General features: G+C 43.6%; 3 protein-coding genes across 6 annotated transcripts; 1 reads left to right on the plus strand and 2 right to left on the minus strand.

Moving 5' to 3' along the window:
- Positions 1 to 296: 296 nt before the first annotated feature.
- LOC111598252 (zinc finger matrin-type protein CG9776) lies at positions 297 to 5,666 on the minus strand. 3 transcript variants are annotated; one of them, XM_030224727.1, is made up of 7 exons: positions 4,773 to 5,666; positions 4,542 to 4,718; positions 3,663 to 3,850; positions 2,887 to 3,591; positions 2,663 to 2,814; positions 569 to 2,595; positions 297 to 423 (listed from the first exon to the last, which is right to left on the minus strand). In XM_030224727.1, the coding sequence occupies exons 1-7, from the start codon at positions 5,515 to 5,517 to the stop codon at positions 413 to 415; spliced, it is 4,005 nt and encodes a 1,334-aa protein (XP_030080587.1). In that variant the 5' UTR covers positions 5,518 to 5,666; the 3' UTR covers positions 297 to 412. The 3 variants fall into 3 exon arrangements, with proteins under 3 accessions (XP_030080587.1, XP_030080586.1, XP_030080588.1); XM_030224726.1 differs by having other exon boundaries at positions 569 to 2,598; positions 4,773 to 5,665; XM_030224728.1 differs by lacking the exons at positions 4,542 to 4,718; positions 4,773 to 5,666 and adding an exon at positions 3,954 to 4,535 and having other exon boundaries at positions 298 to 423; positions 569 to 2,598.
- Positions 5,667 to 5,839: 173 nt separating this feature from the next.
- On the plus strand, positions 5,840 to 8,140 carry LOC111598251 (augmin complex subunit dgt6). The gene is made up of 4 exons (XM_023313415.2): positions 5,840 to 6,840; positions 6,903 to 7,349; positions 7,412 to 7,929; positions 7,979 to 8,140. The coding sequence occupies exons 1-4, from the start codon at positions 5,970 to 5,972 to the stop codon at positions 8,123 to 8,125; spliced, it is 1,983 nt and encodes a 660-aa protein (XP_023169183.2). The 5' UTR covers positions 5,840 to 5,969; the 3' UTR covers positions 8,126 to 8,140.
- Positions 8,141 to 8,221: 81 nt separating this feature from the next.
- LOC111598330 (CTL-like protein 2) lies at positions 8,222 to 14,551 on the minus strand. 2 transcript variants are annotated; one of them, XM_023313531.2, is made up of 4 exons: positions 14,333 to 14,551; positions 13,667 to 13,999; positions 11,125 to 11,469; positions 8,222 to 11,062 (listed from the first exon to the last, which is right to left on the minus strand). In XM_023313531.2, exons 3-4 carry the CDS (start codon positions 11,446 to 11,448, stop codon positions 9,011 to 9,013), a joined length of 2,376 nt encoding a protein of 791 aa, XP_023169299.2. In that variant the 5' UTR covers positions 11,449 to 11,469; positions 13,667 to 13,999; positions 14,333 to 14,551; the 3' UTR covers positions 8,222 to 9,010. The 2 variants fall into 2 exon arrangements, with proteins under 2 accessions (XP_023169299.2, XP_023169298.2); XM_023313530.2 differs by having other exon boundaries at positions 11,125 to 11,499.
- Positions 14,552 to 14,679: the final 128 nt, after the last annotated feature.

A 14,679-nucleotide genomic window follows, 5' to 3' on the forward strand; every position in this document is an offset into this window, starting at 1 on the left:
CTTTCCATCCATAGCTAGAGCAGAAGTTGGCAAACAGAAGGAAAAAAATTAGCTATATATATATAAAAAATGACTTAATGTATCAAGGACATCCAATTATAGAATTTTCTGTATAAATTGCTGATTCGATCGATTAGATACATAACTGTAGTAAACATTCGTGCCCACTTATTTCTGTTTTCAATATAAAGTCGCAAGTTCTAGTTTAATCATACATATATTACATACATATATGTGCATTTATTGAGAACACTTCGTCAGATAAACACAATCATACATAGGAATAAAGTAAAACTAATAAAATGAATTAAATCGGACGCCTCCTCAGGTGCCGCGTGCCATGCGATTAAGTCGGATATGGTGCTGCCGATGACGTCACCTGCAGCCAGTTTCTTGGCTACATGGTCAAAGCTTATAACGCATCTAGAGAAATACACAAATCCAGATTAAAAGCCAATTTATGGCAATTGATGAATGAAATGCATGTGTGTGCGTGTGGGTGTGTATATGTGAGTGTGCGTGTGTATGTGATTGTGCGAGTGTGTATGTGTAGGTGCCGTCTACATACATTGAGCTGCCATGTCACTGCTGTCAATTCCCAGCATAGCCAATTCGTCCAGCTCCGACTGGCGCCGCATTTTTTCACTCTCTGTCGGCGAGTCGGGCGGCTGGGGTATATCGCCCACATTGAACAGCTCCTCGGCTTTAGCCTTGACCTCGGCTATGGGGTCAGCTGGCGGTGTGCCAGGCATGGGTATATCTTGCGCCGTCATCTGTTTGAGACTAATGGTGCTCTCCACATTGCCATTTGCTTGTTGATAGACACCCTGGGAGGACTCATCAGCGCTGATTTGCATAGATGAATCATTGGACTGAACTGCGTCGTCAAGTGTCGAGCCTGGCATTGAGCTAGATGTGGTCTCCTCGATGGAAACCAGATGTATGCCCTGCTTAGCCAGATCCTGCAGATTATGCTCGTCTAGCACGGGCTCATCTTCCACAATGGTGGTTATAGTTTGTGGCACAGCTGGCACATGTTTATTCTGATTAGATTCGTCCTCAGCTGAACGATCCGCAGGGAATATAATATCGAGTGCTTCAGCCAAATCCTTGGGCAGTTCGCCGTCGCGCGTTTGTTTCGCCGTAGCCAGCGGCTGCGGCACCAGATCTGTTTCAGCCTCATCAATACCGGGCGGAAGTACATCCTCTTCACCGTTCTCCTCGTTGGCCAGCTGATCTGCGTCCAGGGATTCGGTGCCAACCGAATTGGCACTGTCGCCAGGTGGCGGCGGTGGCGGGCAATGTGTCATCAGATTTGCAAACTGCACTGGATCCGGCATTAGCTCATCATAGTCCATCATCATGCCGGCATCGGGATGAAAAGGTGGCGCATTACCAAAGGCATCCTCCATCATTGCCATCTGAATCTGTGCAGCTGTCGGCGCATTTTGACGGGCAGCGTTCGCCATGCCCATTGTTGTGGGTGGGGGTGGTGGAGGTGGTCCCACCGGTATGTTTTCCATGTTGCCATTGGTGTAAGTGCTCGGATCGTTGTAACTGGCAGTTGTTGAAACAGCTGGCTGCTTCTTCAGCACAGGCATTTTACCAATGAAAGGCAACTTTTTGCCCGTTGTGGCGACTGCATTGCTCGAATTGTTCTTGGTTACTTTTGGCTTAGCTGCGGGCTCCTTTTTATCCCGTTTAATATCGTTCTGCTTGCGCTCGGGCAGTTGACGTGGGCGAAACTCTGCATGTTTGACCACTGGCCGCTCGACGCGCTCTTCCGAATGGCTACGGCTGCGACTTCGACTGCTGCGACGCCAGCGACCATCACGTGAGCGACTGCGTCGCCCACCGCGCATTGGCGAACGTGAGTTGCGCCTGCGGCCGCGGCTGCGCGATCTGCTGCGAGAACGCCGGCGGTCGCGATCGCGTTCTCGTTCGCGCTCCCGATCCCGATCACGACCACGGTCACGGTCACGTTCGCGATCACGCTCCCGATCGCGCCGATCACGCTGATCGCGCTCTGTTCGCCCCCGACTTCCGCTGCGTGGGGATGGACTGCGTCGCTTCGAAACAGTCCGTCGTGACTTCTCATCGAGAGCAGCACTAGAATTTCGATTGTCATCTGCCGGGCGAGATTTGGTTTTCAGCTTGCCCTTTAGTTGCTCGAGCAGCTTCTTCTCGCTCTCGCTGATGACCGGCTGCACCGTATTCCATTGTTGCATCATTGCATCGTCGCGCTTTTTTTGATCTTCCTCTTTGTCTTTCGTATCATTACTGGTTGACGTCCATTTGCCACGTTCTGCTGCATCTTTCAGCGCATCTTTTATGAAGGGTGGTGGCGGAGGTACCACCGGAGGCACTGCTTCCAATTTGCCCGGCAGAGTTGTATCTTGTTTACGCATAGCCACACGTATTGAGGCCGCATTGGCGGAAGGCGCCACTTCCCCTGTGGCCTGTCCCTTCTTTGGTTGCTGCATCTCTTCCGCTTCGTCCGATGAGGAGCTGTCTGATGATGTGGATGCGCTGTTTGCTGTATTCGCATTACGTTTATGTTTCTTGCTGTGCTTTCGCTTCTTTTTCTTCTTTTCGCTGCTGTATTAAAGTGAAAGAGATTTTTGCATTCCTCTAATAACTATCTATTTAATACAATACGAACCTCTTCTTCTTACGCTTCTTTGAGGTCTTATCATCCTCCTTCTTGGCCTTCTTCAGCTTGGCCTCCTCGCTTTCCTTTTGTTGCTGTTGCTGGGCTCGTTCGCGTTTACTTAGAAACTCACTCTCGTAGTTTGGTTGCTTCTTCACGAACAACTGCAATTGACATTCGGAATCGTAAAATAACAATTAACGCTTGCATATTATTCCATATTATTATTCACTTACGTCATATCTGTTGGCGTGCAAACGAGATTTCAGATGCGCCGAGGCGCAGTGCAAATCGCCAATCCAAACACTGCACAATTTGCAATACCAGGCACTGGCAGGTACTAGAAATTGTAGACCTCGCACAGGTACACGCTTAATGGGCGCCTTATCGTAAGTGGGATACGGATCATGATCGATGCCCACGTGCCAGGGAGTTTCCATGGTCTCTCGATTCATATGCTCCTCGGCATGTAGATGCTTTAGATAGTCGCGGGCCGTTTTTGGGAACACACTGCAACTCTCACACCAATGTTGTTCGGGATCGAAGAATACATAATTGTAGTTCTGCACTTGAGATGCACTCGATTTAGACGCCGGTGCTGCCTGTCGCTGTTTAGCTTTCATTGTTTTGATAGCGCGGTTCTTGAGGCGATTTGTGGGACTGCCATCACCCGTGCCATTCTCTTCATCGCCCTCATCCTCTGTAGATGACTCTGACGAGCTGCTTGAGGATGAGCTTGACTCTGAGCTATCGGAGCTATCACTTGTCGTGGTGGAGGCCTCAGCACCAGCAGCTGATGGTTGAGCTAATTTACTTATAGCAGGCTCTGAGTCCTTCTTTGGCGTGACCTCCGAATCTTCGTCGGCCTCTTCATCGCCAATGATGCCATTCAACATATCTATGACGTTCTCAATTGTGTCCAGTTTTTTTTTGATTTGCACCTGCAAATTAAATTTAAAATTATAATTTGGAAGGAAATTGCATGGATAGCTATATCATCATATTGACTAACCTGCAGACGATCGTTTTCCTCAATGAAATTCTTTGTTGTTGGCGACGGTGGTGCATCGCCGGCTGTTAGATCATTTCGTTGCTCCTTTAACACTTTCATTTCCTTCTTGAGCAGCGAAACCTTCTTCACATAGTTGGTGCGTTGCTTTTTCAGCTCTTCCTTTTGATTTTCCGCCTCCTGTGCCACAGCTGCCATGATTGATGATTGATTGGAGGTTTTTTTGGGAGTGAGAGAGAGAAATTAATTAATGCACATTCTCGTTAGATGATTTAAAGTTCAAATTTCATTTACAAAATGCAGTCTCGAGTGCATTTCACGGCTAGTTACACACAGTTGGCAAATGAGACCAACGGATGCGTTCGCCGGAACGTTTTCGAATCGGTTTGTAGCATATCGGGTCTGACGGCTTGTACTGCTGTCCATCGGGTATTGGTTGTGCGTGTTGCGGCCGACGCGCTGACGGGCTGACCGTCCGTTTCGTGCCGTGTCGTAACTGCTGACCGTGTGTGCCGCCGCTCCCCCCAAACGAGAAAGTTGGGTCTTAGACATAACACGACAGAAAACGAAACATTGTTGCGCTTTGCTTACGTAAATCGAATTTGAATATTTCAAGTGTCGTCAGAGCCAAAGTCCGTGTCAGTTTAAGCTCTCGCTGCGATTTTATAGCTAGATTCTAAATGTCTTTTACAATGCATTTTCTTAAATACTTTTGTGCGTTTGCAAGCGCATATTTTAAATTACAATCAACAAATTCAATTACAAGTTGGTTTTTTTTGTTGTTAGGGGGCGCGTAAATCATGACAACAATAAAATATAATGTGAGAGGTTTGCATGTGAATTGTGGTAAGTAGCAAAGTCAAAGTTCATTTCCACACTTACCGTCCTGTGGTGGCAAACCTGCGCCCTCAAGCGCCGGAGTTGGTTGCTCCTCCATTATAACTGCCGGGGGTGGCTGCTGTTGCTGCTGTGGTGCAATCTGCTGCGCGGCCAGTGGCTCAGATGATCCTGTCGGTACATTGGGCAGCGGCTGCGGCAGCCATCCTTGTTGTCCATATTCTATTAAAAATTTATTATATAGTACACCCACTGTATGGAGCTTTTTTGGCTTACCATTAACGCCCCAGGCGCCGTAGCCCGTGTTGAAGCTTGCGGCCTGCGTGGGTGGCGGGCCTTGCATATAGCCTGGTGGCGGTCCCGTCGGCGGAAAGGCATTTGGTGGCGCCATGCTGTATTGGTGTCCATATACATCTGGTGCACCATACGCAGCTTGGCCGTACATTGGAGCCGTCATGACACCGTAAGCTGCTGCCTGGACAGGATGCGTTAGCTGTTGCTGGGCAAGCTGTTGAGCTGCTTGGGTTGGCAGCGGCGGCGAAGCTGGCTTTTTCTTAGGCGACCATCGAGACACTGGACTAACACCACGACCTCCGCCTCGCCTTGGCGGTGAGCCGCTGCGCGAACGCGATCGGGATCTGCCGTAACGATCCCGTCGACCACGACGTGGGGGCGATCGCCGGCGATCTGGTGAACGTCGTCGCTCGAAGCGACGTCGTGGCGGATATCGCCCATAGTCCGGTGAATCATAGCGTCCTCGACGCGATGGCGGTGGTGTCGGTGATCGAGTATGTGACCGCCTCCGCCGTAAGGGTGAAGTAGCGTGGCGCGAACTCGAGCGTCGTCGGGACGTTGAGCGTCGACGTGAATTCGACTTCGTTTTGCGGGATGAAGGCGCCGCGGCTGCTGGAGCCTCGTTTTTTTCACTAGCATCATTGCCGTCCACGCCGGGTGGACCGTCATCCAGCGAACTACCCATGCGCTTATCCGTTCCCTGTTTCAACTGTGTGTCGTCATCCATGTCGAAAGAGTGGAATGTATTCCACTAATTACTTGTACTTTTAATGTGCACTTAATGGTTTTTATACGTTTTGCTTTTTTCTCCGTAGATTTTGCCAGTAGAGCTGCAAAAATTATGTCGATACTATCGACAGCTACTACATAAAAGTGTCGGCACTATCGATAGAACGAATTGTTTCGATTTTAATACGATTGACCAAGTGTGACCAAACAAAAACTAGTGAAAAATACAAAAAATGTATTTCATTTATCTTAAATTATATTTTTCTTTTATACATAATTTAAACATGAATACAGTATATTATTAGACTCTGTAGAAAAAATACTAAATATTTCTGTATTTATCGATATCTTAAATTCGAGTTCGAATTCGCGTCATCTTGAAAGGAGAGCGGCACAACTGCCGACATATTGAAAACAAAGAAAAAGTGTTCAATAAAACATATTATTAAAATGGATCGTACAATAATTGCGCCGTGGAAAGCTGAAGAAAAGGATCTTAGTGAAAAGTTACACCAAAAGCTGAGAGGCTTAGCCTTAATGCATTCCATGAATGATGAAATGAAGAAGTTGTTGTCGTGGGACATGTTCCTAAAACCCAATCAGCCCGCCTTTTTTCAAGTAATGCACTATCTGTTTCGTATACTGGATCCAGCCGAGTTCAAGCGTAGGTTCTTTTGGCCCATCACCGACAAGAAAGCGGAAGGAATCTTTCGAGCAACTACCGTTGATTATCTGAAGCATTTGAATGCGAAACATAATCTCAATTGGACTAACATTAAGTCGTATTTGGTTGTCATGCCGGGTGGAATGAAGTTCATCAACTTTATGTTAGATCTTGTTGGCTTCGTAATAAATGAACAGATCAAGCAACGGGAGAAAGCTTTGGCCGCTGACTTCGACATTTCACAATTTCGTGACTGGAGTGCCGAAAGAATGGAAATAGCAAACAAAATCCGAAAAGACTATGTTTCGGCATATATTGAAGAGCTGGACGAGAATACTGCCAAATTACGCGAGTGTACCCAGAAAATTAAGGAAAAATTTAGCGAAATATCATTAGCAACGGGCGTCGACGAAGCGTTGTTGCTTGATGACAAATTTCTGATAGCGTTCGAGGCATCAAATCGCCAGAAATGCGAGGAGCTAATAACTTTGCAAGCGGCAAGAATTGCGCAGCTGGAGACTCCACTGAATGTGCTGAAGGATAACATCGATGAGTTTCAAGCCAAACAGTCGATCCAAAAGTTAAACAAAGAAGCTGCAAATAATGCATTGCGCGGCATCCAAAAGTTATGCGGCAATATCAGCCCCAGTGTAACAGGTAAATTGTGCAACACACTATTTAAACAATTTTTCTATATTTATTCATCTATCACATTTAAGCCAATGTGAACTCCATGATGAGCGCTTTCAATAGCATTAGCGAGACAATTGCCGAGCAATTGGATGCCAATGATCACTGCAACGAATCCAATGAATTTGTTGCCACAGGTCTTGAGACGTTGCGAACCGAACTGCAACAGATTGAGCAGCAAGTGAGCGATGTCCAAAAGAGCTTCAATGCACGCGATAAGGAACAAAGCAGCATTATTAATGGTAATGCGTCGGAGGCATCCAGTTCGCTAGGTATTGTGCCGACCACACCCTTGCGTCATTTGGACCCACATATTCATTCCGGCACATCTGGCCATCCGTTGCTAATGAAATTTGTTTCGACGCCGCCTATTAAAACGGATATGGTCAGTGGCGTGCGCAGTGCGCATGTGCGCTTGCCGCTGCAGGATGACTTTAATGCGAATCAGTTGGAGACGACGTGCAACAATCTGTTGGGTAAAAGCGGTAAAAAGTCTAGTATAACTGACAATTGATTAATTTTCACACATTTGTTCCAGTAGCCGCAGTGCCACGCTCAGCGCGTAAGGTGAAAACAGAGCATGCTTCTGAACTAAACAACACCACCAATCGCTCAAAGATTATGGATCCAATGCAGTTATTGCGCACCATAAATAAAAACTCCAATATTGCTAACACGACAGCTAACCTCTCATCTCTGGGTAGCAAGTGGAAAGCGATGCAGGCCACTTTTAATTTTGATGAGGCTCCATCCACAATGCCTACCTCCCCCAAGCCAACTGTTGCTACTGATCAATCAGCGTTTACGCCACTCAACTGTAACGAACGCACTCGCATTGAGCGAGTGCCACAGGCAGCCACTGCTGATACCAGCAACAATAATAGCAACTCGTTATATGCTATAAAGAGCGTTGCCTTGATGAAAGTATTGGACGCTTCGCTGAACGTGCAAAATCTTACCACTTCGCCATCAGGTCGACTGGATGCATTGGTGCCAGGTCCAATGGCCGAACAGCAATCCATACCGCGCTTGCAGCTCAACGATCAGACAATAAACGTAAGTAGACAATAAATACAACTAAATAGACTACAATTTATTATTTTAGGACTCGCAGCAAACGCAGGCTACTAAGGAGGATATCGACGAGAATCAATTGAATACGCTGCCGCCCAAATTTAATCTTGATTTTAGTGGCGAAAACGACGACTTGCTGAACATGAGCGATAACGTATTAAAGGATATATCATTTTAGATGTCGTATATAAATCTTTTATTTTCATATATCTTATAATGCATTTACATATGTATAAATATTTTATTTTATTATTTAATTATTTATTTGCCTTTTTTCCATTGTTAACTTACATAGAATTCTTGAATGAATTTACAAAATGTTTATTTTAAGATGTTTGCTTGGCAATTCATTTAAAACTGAACGAACTGAGATTAATGAGGTAAACTTCAGAAACTGCATGTTTATGACGTAAAAGTAAACACGTGTGAATTGAATTATATTTTATTAAATAGAAAAGAAACGTGATAATCAACAAAATTAATCTGATATAAATTCAAGTTGTGCATAAATATTAATAGAAATAAAAACTATGTTCCTTATGATTAGTTTTTCTCAATTCATTCAGTTATGTTAGACTTCAATTCTTAGATTCATAATTTTCATGTAATGTTCAGATATGAGTTCTATTGTTTTACACTTAAGTGTTTGCTTATCGTGTTATCACTTCATTTATTGAGCATCCGTTGCAATAAGCACGCTGAGCCAAAAATATGTATTTGTATAATTTTGTTTACATAAATGAGTATGCATGCAATAGGTTATGTCAATAACAATACTATATGTTGGCAAATGTGTAGCATTAATTTAATTACATTATATGTAAGTAGTTATTGCAGTCCGCCCAAAATGTTGCCTTCTAATCAAATATCGTATGAGCAGTAATCGTGCACAACCTGTGGCTTTAATTGCCGTATCATAAATATATAAATATGTGTGTATATATCTTTCCAAAGATCAATCTGCGCTTCAACTTCGTCGAAGCTGCAATTTGCACTGTGATTTACAAGGGATTTTCCATATTGCTTTGGTTTTGCGAACACTCCAATTTAGCCTGCAGTTTTTCTATTTGCTGCGACGCTGTCGCTGCGGCAGCTTATTCTTCTTGCCTAAAATCTTCATGAGTTGTTTGGACATGAAGTAGGGCTTCTCGGGTGTGCCATCATTGCGCTCACAGTCCTCCAAGAAACACAGGAACAGCGTGTCTACAGCCATTGAATAGACGCCAAAGAACACGCTGGTAATCAGAAAGGCGGCGATTACAACTACAGTTGTGGGCACAGCCCTGTGGTTGAGCTGTATAACGGACGGATTGTTGGCCAGAAAATAGTAGGTGGAAACACCTGCGCCGGCGGTGAGAAGCACCTTGGATAGAAAGAAGAGAAAGTCGGTGACTTTATCCAATGTGATAACACGCAAAAAGTTGCGCATTAGCAGATTAAACGCATCCTTGGCACTTGTGCAGAAGTTCTTGCCATGTATCGCACACATGATGTACGCGTTTTTACTGAGGAACTTGAGGAACGATTCCAGCAGCCAGAAGAAGCAACGCATGCAGCAGAGAATGGCTCGTGTCACCACATTATCGTACTTCTTCAATTTGGCATCAATGTATTCCAGCACCAGACGTATCAACCGGCAAATGGCCAGGACGAGGGAGCCAAAGGCTAGCGTACCCAGATGGTAGCAGGCTGTTTGGCAGAAGGCGTGTGTGAGTGTAAAATAAGGCACATCCCGCTTCTTGAAAGTCCAATACCATCGGGCAAAGGTGGCGGCCAGCACCATGTCGCTGAAGGCCGATATAAAGAAGCTCAGCCAGAGGAATCCAAATAAATTATATCCCATGGCCCAGCGCACTAGCTGTGGATTATCAATTTCCAAAAAGCTGCAAGTGGTCTGAGCGCAGGCCTCGCGCCTCAAATTGATGTGACAATACTGTTTAAATATCTCCGGATTGCAGGCGGCGCCAACGGTATAGTTAATGCCGGGTCCTTCACACACACACTGCTCGTTGGTGACCTCGCCCGCATCAGTCAGGCGGCGAACCATGCGAAAAGAAAGCGTGCCTATGGAGCCGAGATAGAGTCCAACGCCAATGGCAAAGCCAATCGCACCAATGTATAGCACCCAGGAGAAGATTGGGAAAAAGACGGTGCTGATGACGGTGCTCACAGCCTTGCTGCCCTCCTTGATCAGCGCAATGGCAATGCGTATACGCTTGCGCAGCACAATAACCAACAGAAATATGACTACAAAGGCGATGCAGGCAGCAATGGACAAGTAGAGCCACGTCTTCGGATTTTGCAGCAGGTTTTGCCATTGCTTATGTAAATTTAGGTCGTGCAACGGCACCGTGGCCGTATTGCTCCAGAAACTGTACTGCTTGAAGCTATAGTAGATGGCAAATAGCAGGCCGACAAGCACGCCAATGATCGAGAACCAGAGTATGGGTGCGGCAATCCAACGCATCAACGCAATGTAGACCAGAGAGGCAAGTAACGAAAAGAATAGCGCCATTAATACCACGGACATTGAGTTGACCAAATCCTCTACAATTTCCTCGCCCAGGCGCTGGGCATCATGAGTGCCATTGTAAAAGTGGGCCACCAGATTGCCCACCATCTTGGCCAGTCGTGTATCCGTTTGCATCATCTTCTCCCTAATGACGGCACCGTTTAGCTGCTGTCGGCGACACTGCCCAACTCGTTCATCTACCGGATCCTGCTTGTTGCTTATGGTTTGGGTTGCGACGCGCGCCTGCGCTTGTGTTTGCATGGTCAGTGCCATCGCCTGCATTTGCAGCTCGTCCACCTGACTCACATTGCCGGGCAAACGTAGCGTTGAGTCCCGGCGAGCACGCAAGAGCACACTCGGCAGCAATTCGCATAGCTGATCCGAGAATTCAAACATGCACCGATTGAGAAAGGGCTGACTTTTGATGTAGTAGCGAGCACAGCGGTTATCCTGGATAGCACGTTCAATATCCGATTTAGATCCAATGGCTGCCTTGTCCTCATCCGTTTTGCAAATGAGTCGAGCTTTCAGCTCCTGCAGATTCATGGTGTTCTTCATAGTATCCCAAACGAACGTCTGTGTAGGACAACTTTCGACGCAAACCTGCCAAAATAGAGAAGAGATGAATACCCAATCCGGATCTGATTTAATCTCTAGACATTTACCTGCGGCGTATTACATCCCGTTATGGGCACCAGCGGATCAATGCACTGGTCCAGATTAAAGAAGAACAAATACTTTTTGTTCAACACGCTGGAATCGATGCCGCACTTCTGGTTATACATGTCCGTCGGCACCATTAGCTTATTGAGATCCCCATTGCGTACGGCATAGTGCGCTATGAGCCCCCAGCCACTCAGAAAGAGCACAAATATGATTAGACAGGGTACATCAGTGCAGCTGCGATCACGCTGTCGAGGTCCCTGAAAATTGCGATCATAGCGCAACGGCTCGCCATATTGGCTCACCAGCTCCACGCTCTCAGTCATCGCAGCCTCCTCGCACTCGCTCTGGTGTTAAACATATATTGAATTGAGAAGCTGTCATTAGACGAAACAGAAAACAACTCAGACTATCATCAATAATGCTCACAACTACAAATGTAATATATATATATATATATATATATATATATATATTTATATATATATCAGAATTTTTCGTTTTTGTTTTCTACGTTACGATATAATATACTTATGTATAGATAGTACTTATATGAACATAGTTCATTGTAAGTTATTTCAGAACATTCGTCATTGCATCAAGCTGAAACCACAACAGATAGCATACGCTAAGTGTCTTTATACATAGTATAAAAAGTCGGACATTACGCGGCCTTCAAATGCTCTATATTTCGAGAGCAACTTCTCTTATAATATATATATTTCATCAAACTATTAAGATCACTTCTTCAATTGCTATTTTATATAAAAAATAATACAATTTTCTAAAAATAATATGTTTTATTATTTCTAACCACATTTCAATATTTAAAGAAATCGCAATAAAATCTAATTGTATAAGACTTAATATTAATAATAAACCAAAGCTTATTTTTATCTTATTTATATAGTTCGTAGTAGTTTAAATATAGTTCTTGTCTATAAAAACAAATTCTAAGTAACTTTAAGCTAAGCAAATATGTAGTTAGATAGGAAATAACCGCATAATCAGGCGCTTAGCATAAGCTAGCATAACGTCATAAAACTAAAAGATAACGTAACACGTCAAAGTTACATTTTATTATGCAACTTTGGTAATAACTTGGAAAAAGTTTAATAAATCTATTCTAATAATAACCATAACAGAACACATAAAATATTATTGAAAATGTGTTCAATTAAGGTTTCAGCTATGTATGAAGTAAATTAATCTAATAAATAAATTTATTTTTAATCGCTCTATATACAAATGTTATCAACGAGGCTTATGGAAAATTTATAAGTTCTAAAAATAATAAGTGAAACATTTTATACTATATAACATTCACAAATTCTGTATTTGCCATATTTGATTTGAGTTCAATAACTTTACAAATTACCGTCTGAAATGTTTCTACGAAAGGGTATACAAACGTTGCCAGAGACAAAGAAAGTCTTTTCTCTTTCAAAATTTGCTTGTATACACATGCACGTGTATGCGTGTCTGTCTAGTTTTCTATTTATTTATTTACATACGTATCTATATGTTTATATAAATATATGTACGTATTGGCATTTGTTGCCGTGTTGCTCCATTGATAACAAACGTGAGTCTCATTCGCTGCCGGCTACAACAAAGCATTGCGCAAATTGGCAATAATGACGCATTATAATCGAATTAAATTCATTTAATTATGTGCACACACACACACACGCACACTCACACATTGATGCGCAACTTGTTGATTGTGGCACGTTTTTGTTTTGTTGTTTTTAGCCGTCCGCCTTGCCACTGTTGACCAAAAATAAAACTAAAAACCTGTTGGGGCCTAAATGGGCGCCTGTGCACTGTTATATCGTCATTGAAATAATTCGCTTTCCATTGAAATTGAAATTGAAATTAAAAAAAAGTGTAAAACCATTTCGGTTGACAAGGCGACGGCGACGGCGATGGCGACACATTCAAGGTCACTTACCGCAGAGCGTTAGTAAATACATATGTATCTAGGTACAGTGAAAGCATTCGTCACGGACAGTTAACTAACCATGGTGTATGATATACTATTTATATAATAGGATGTAGACTTTCCTGGAAGACAAATACAGCTTTTGTTGCATGTAACTAAAACTGAATTTAGCTTATCTGTACACTCATTAGACGCTAGCAGAAACTATTCGAATTATGCAGGTAATATTGTTGTTCTTAAGTTCTTAGAACAAAAAACAACAAAACGTTTTGCTCAAAGTGAGTTTTACTGTACTTGCATACAGACTGGTGTTATAGTCACCTGGCGGAGGTGGCTCACCAGGTCGTGGAGCCTTCTAGTTTTCTATATTTTATCTTGTTTATCTAAGATATTTACGTTTTTAACAAATAGGAAATAGATAAGAGTGCAACTACTACTGCTGCTGCTGCTATTATTGTTGTTGTGGTTGCTTCGCTTATCGAACACAAATGTTGTTACCTTTCTTGTTTTACGAAATGACAAATGGCAAATGGCCGTACAATATTAATTACTAAAAGGCACTATATACACAGCGACATATGAATAGGCAAATTACTCACCGTTTATGAAGTTTCTCCCGCTATTCCACACACCCAATTAACAATTGAAACAATAAACAAGGCAATTCTTTATTGTCTTTGCATAGCTATGAATCCAGTGTCCAGGTGTATGGATGTATGGCTGGTTGGGCGGGGTATTTGCTTTGTTGTTTGTGAAACCGAATGCAGGAATCGCGTTCGGGCTGCGTCTCAGGCGAAAGTCAGCAAACGACTAAAGTGGTTGCCTTTGTTGCCGTTGACGTCGCGGACGTTGCTCTTTGAACGGCGGCGGCGGCGGTCACTGTATGTCGAAAGCAGCAATATTCAGGAGGGGGTGTAGTTGGTCGATTGGAGCTGCAAGCATAAAGGCAACATAAATATACATCACACACACGCGGGCGTCTACATCGCAGGCACACTAAAACAACCACTTGGTTCGCGAATTGGCGATATGGCACATATTCACTATTTTATTACACATAATTTTCTGATAAGGTGCACGGTTCAACAATTTTCGTTAATAGGTAGTGTGCATTTTTGGTTCGAATTGCTATGCATGCAACTTTATTTCTAGAGGTGACAAACAAACAAACAAACACACACACACACACACACTCACTCCGACATATACATACGTATACGCTCCATAAAAAACACTTCAATTAAATAAATAATTATTACACTCACTTGACGTTTAGTTGAGCATTCAGTCTGAATGCACGCAATAGCACTGAGGCGAGAGACCCAAGAATGGAGCTCCCCACTTGCGTTCAGCTGTTTGAAGTAGTGTTGGTCAACGCAATAATGCGCGCTCAAAACAAATGCACACTGACACACATTAGTAGTCTGATGCGATAGTATCGTATAGTATATGTAACGGCAACATGTGAATTGTCAACAAAATATGTTCAGTTCAGCAAGAATATACAATTTTTAAAATGACTACTACGTGGGGGGCACCTCTCATGAAGGAAAAATAAAATAATTACTTCAATCCCTCATTCCTCGAGTGGTTGAAGAATACGCTATATAAT

Source organism: Drosophila hydei, unplaced genomic scaffold (assembly GCF_003285905.1).
Source record: "Drosophila hydei strain 15085-1641.00,03,60 unplaced genomic scaffold, DhydRS2 tig00008119-arrow-pilon, whole genome shotgun sequence".
Classification (NCBI taxonomy): domain Eukaryota; kingdom Metazoa; phylum Arthropoda; class Insecta; order Diptera; family Drosophilidae; genus Drosophila; species Drosophila hydei.

Coding starts and splice junctions, on each gene's coding strand:
- LOC111598252 (XM_030224726.1), bottom strand. CDS start 5,517: ATGGATGACGACACACAGTTGAAACAGGGAACGGATAAGCGCATGGGT. Junction 2,815..2,886: donor TGCACGCCAACAGATATGAC/GTAAGTGAATAA, acceptor TGTCAATTGCAG/TTGTTCGTGAAGAAGCAACC. Junction 2,599..2,662: donor AAGAAGCGTAAGAAGAAGAG/GTTCGTATTGTA, acceptor ACTTTAATACAG/CAGCGAAAAGAAGAAAAAGA.
- LOC111598251 (XM_023313415.2), top strand. CDS start 5,970: ATGGATCGTACAATAATTGCGCCGTGGAAAGCTGAAGAAAAGGATCTT. Junction 7,350..7,411: donor GACGTGCAACAATCTGTTGG/GTAAAAGCGGTA, acceptor CATTTGTTCCAG/TAGCCGCAGTGCCACGCTCA. Junction 7,930..7,978: donor TCAACGATCAGACAATAAAC/GTAAGTAGACAA, acceptor TTATTATTTTAG/GACTCGCAGCAAACGCAGGC.
- LOC111598330 (XM_023313531.2), bottom strand. CDS start 11,448: ATGACTGAGAGCGTGGAGCTGGTGAGCCAATATGGCGAGCCGTTGCGC. Junction 11,063..11,124: donor CGGGATGTAATACGCCGCAG/GTAAATGTCTAG, acceptor CTATTTTGGCAG/GTTTGCGTCGAAAGTTGTCC.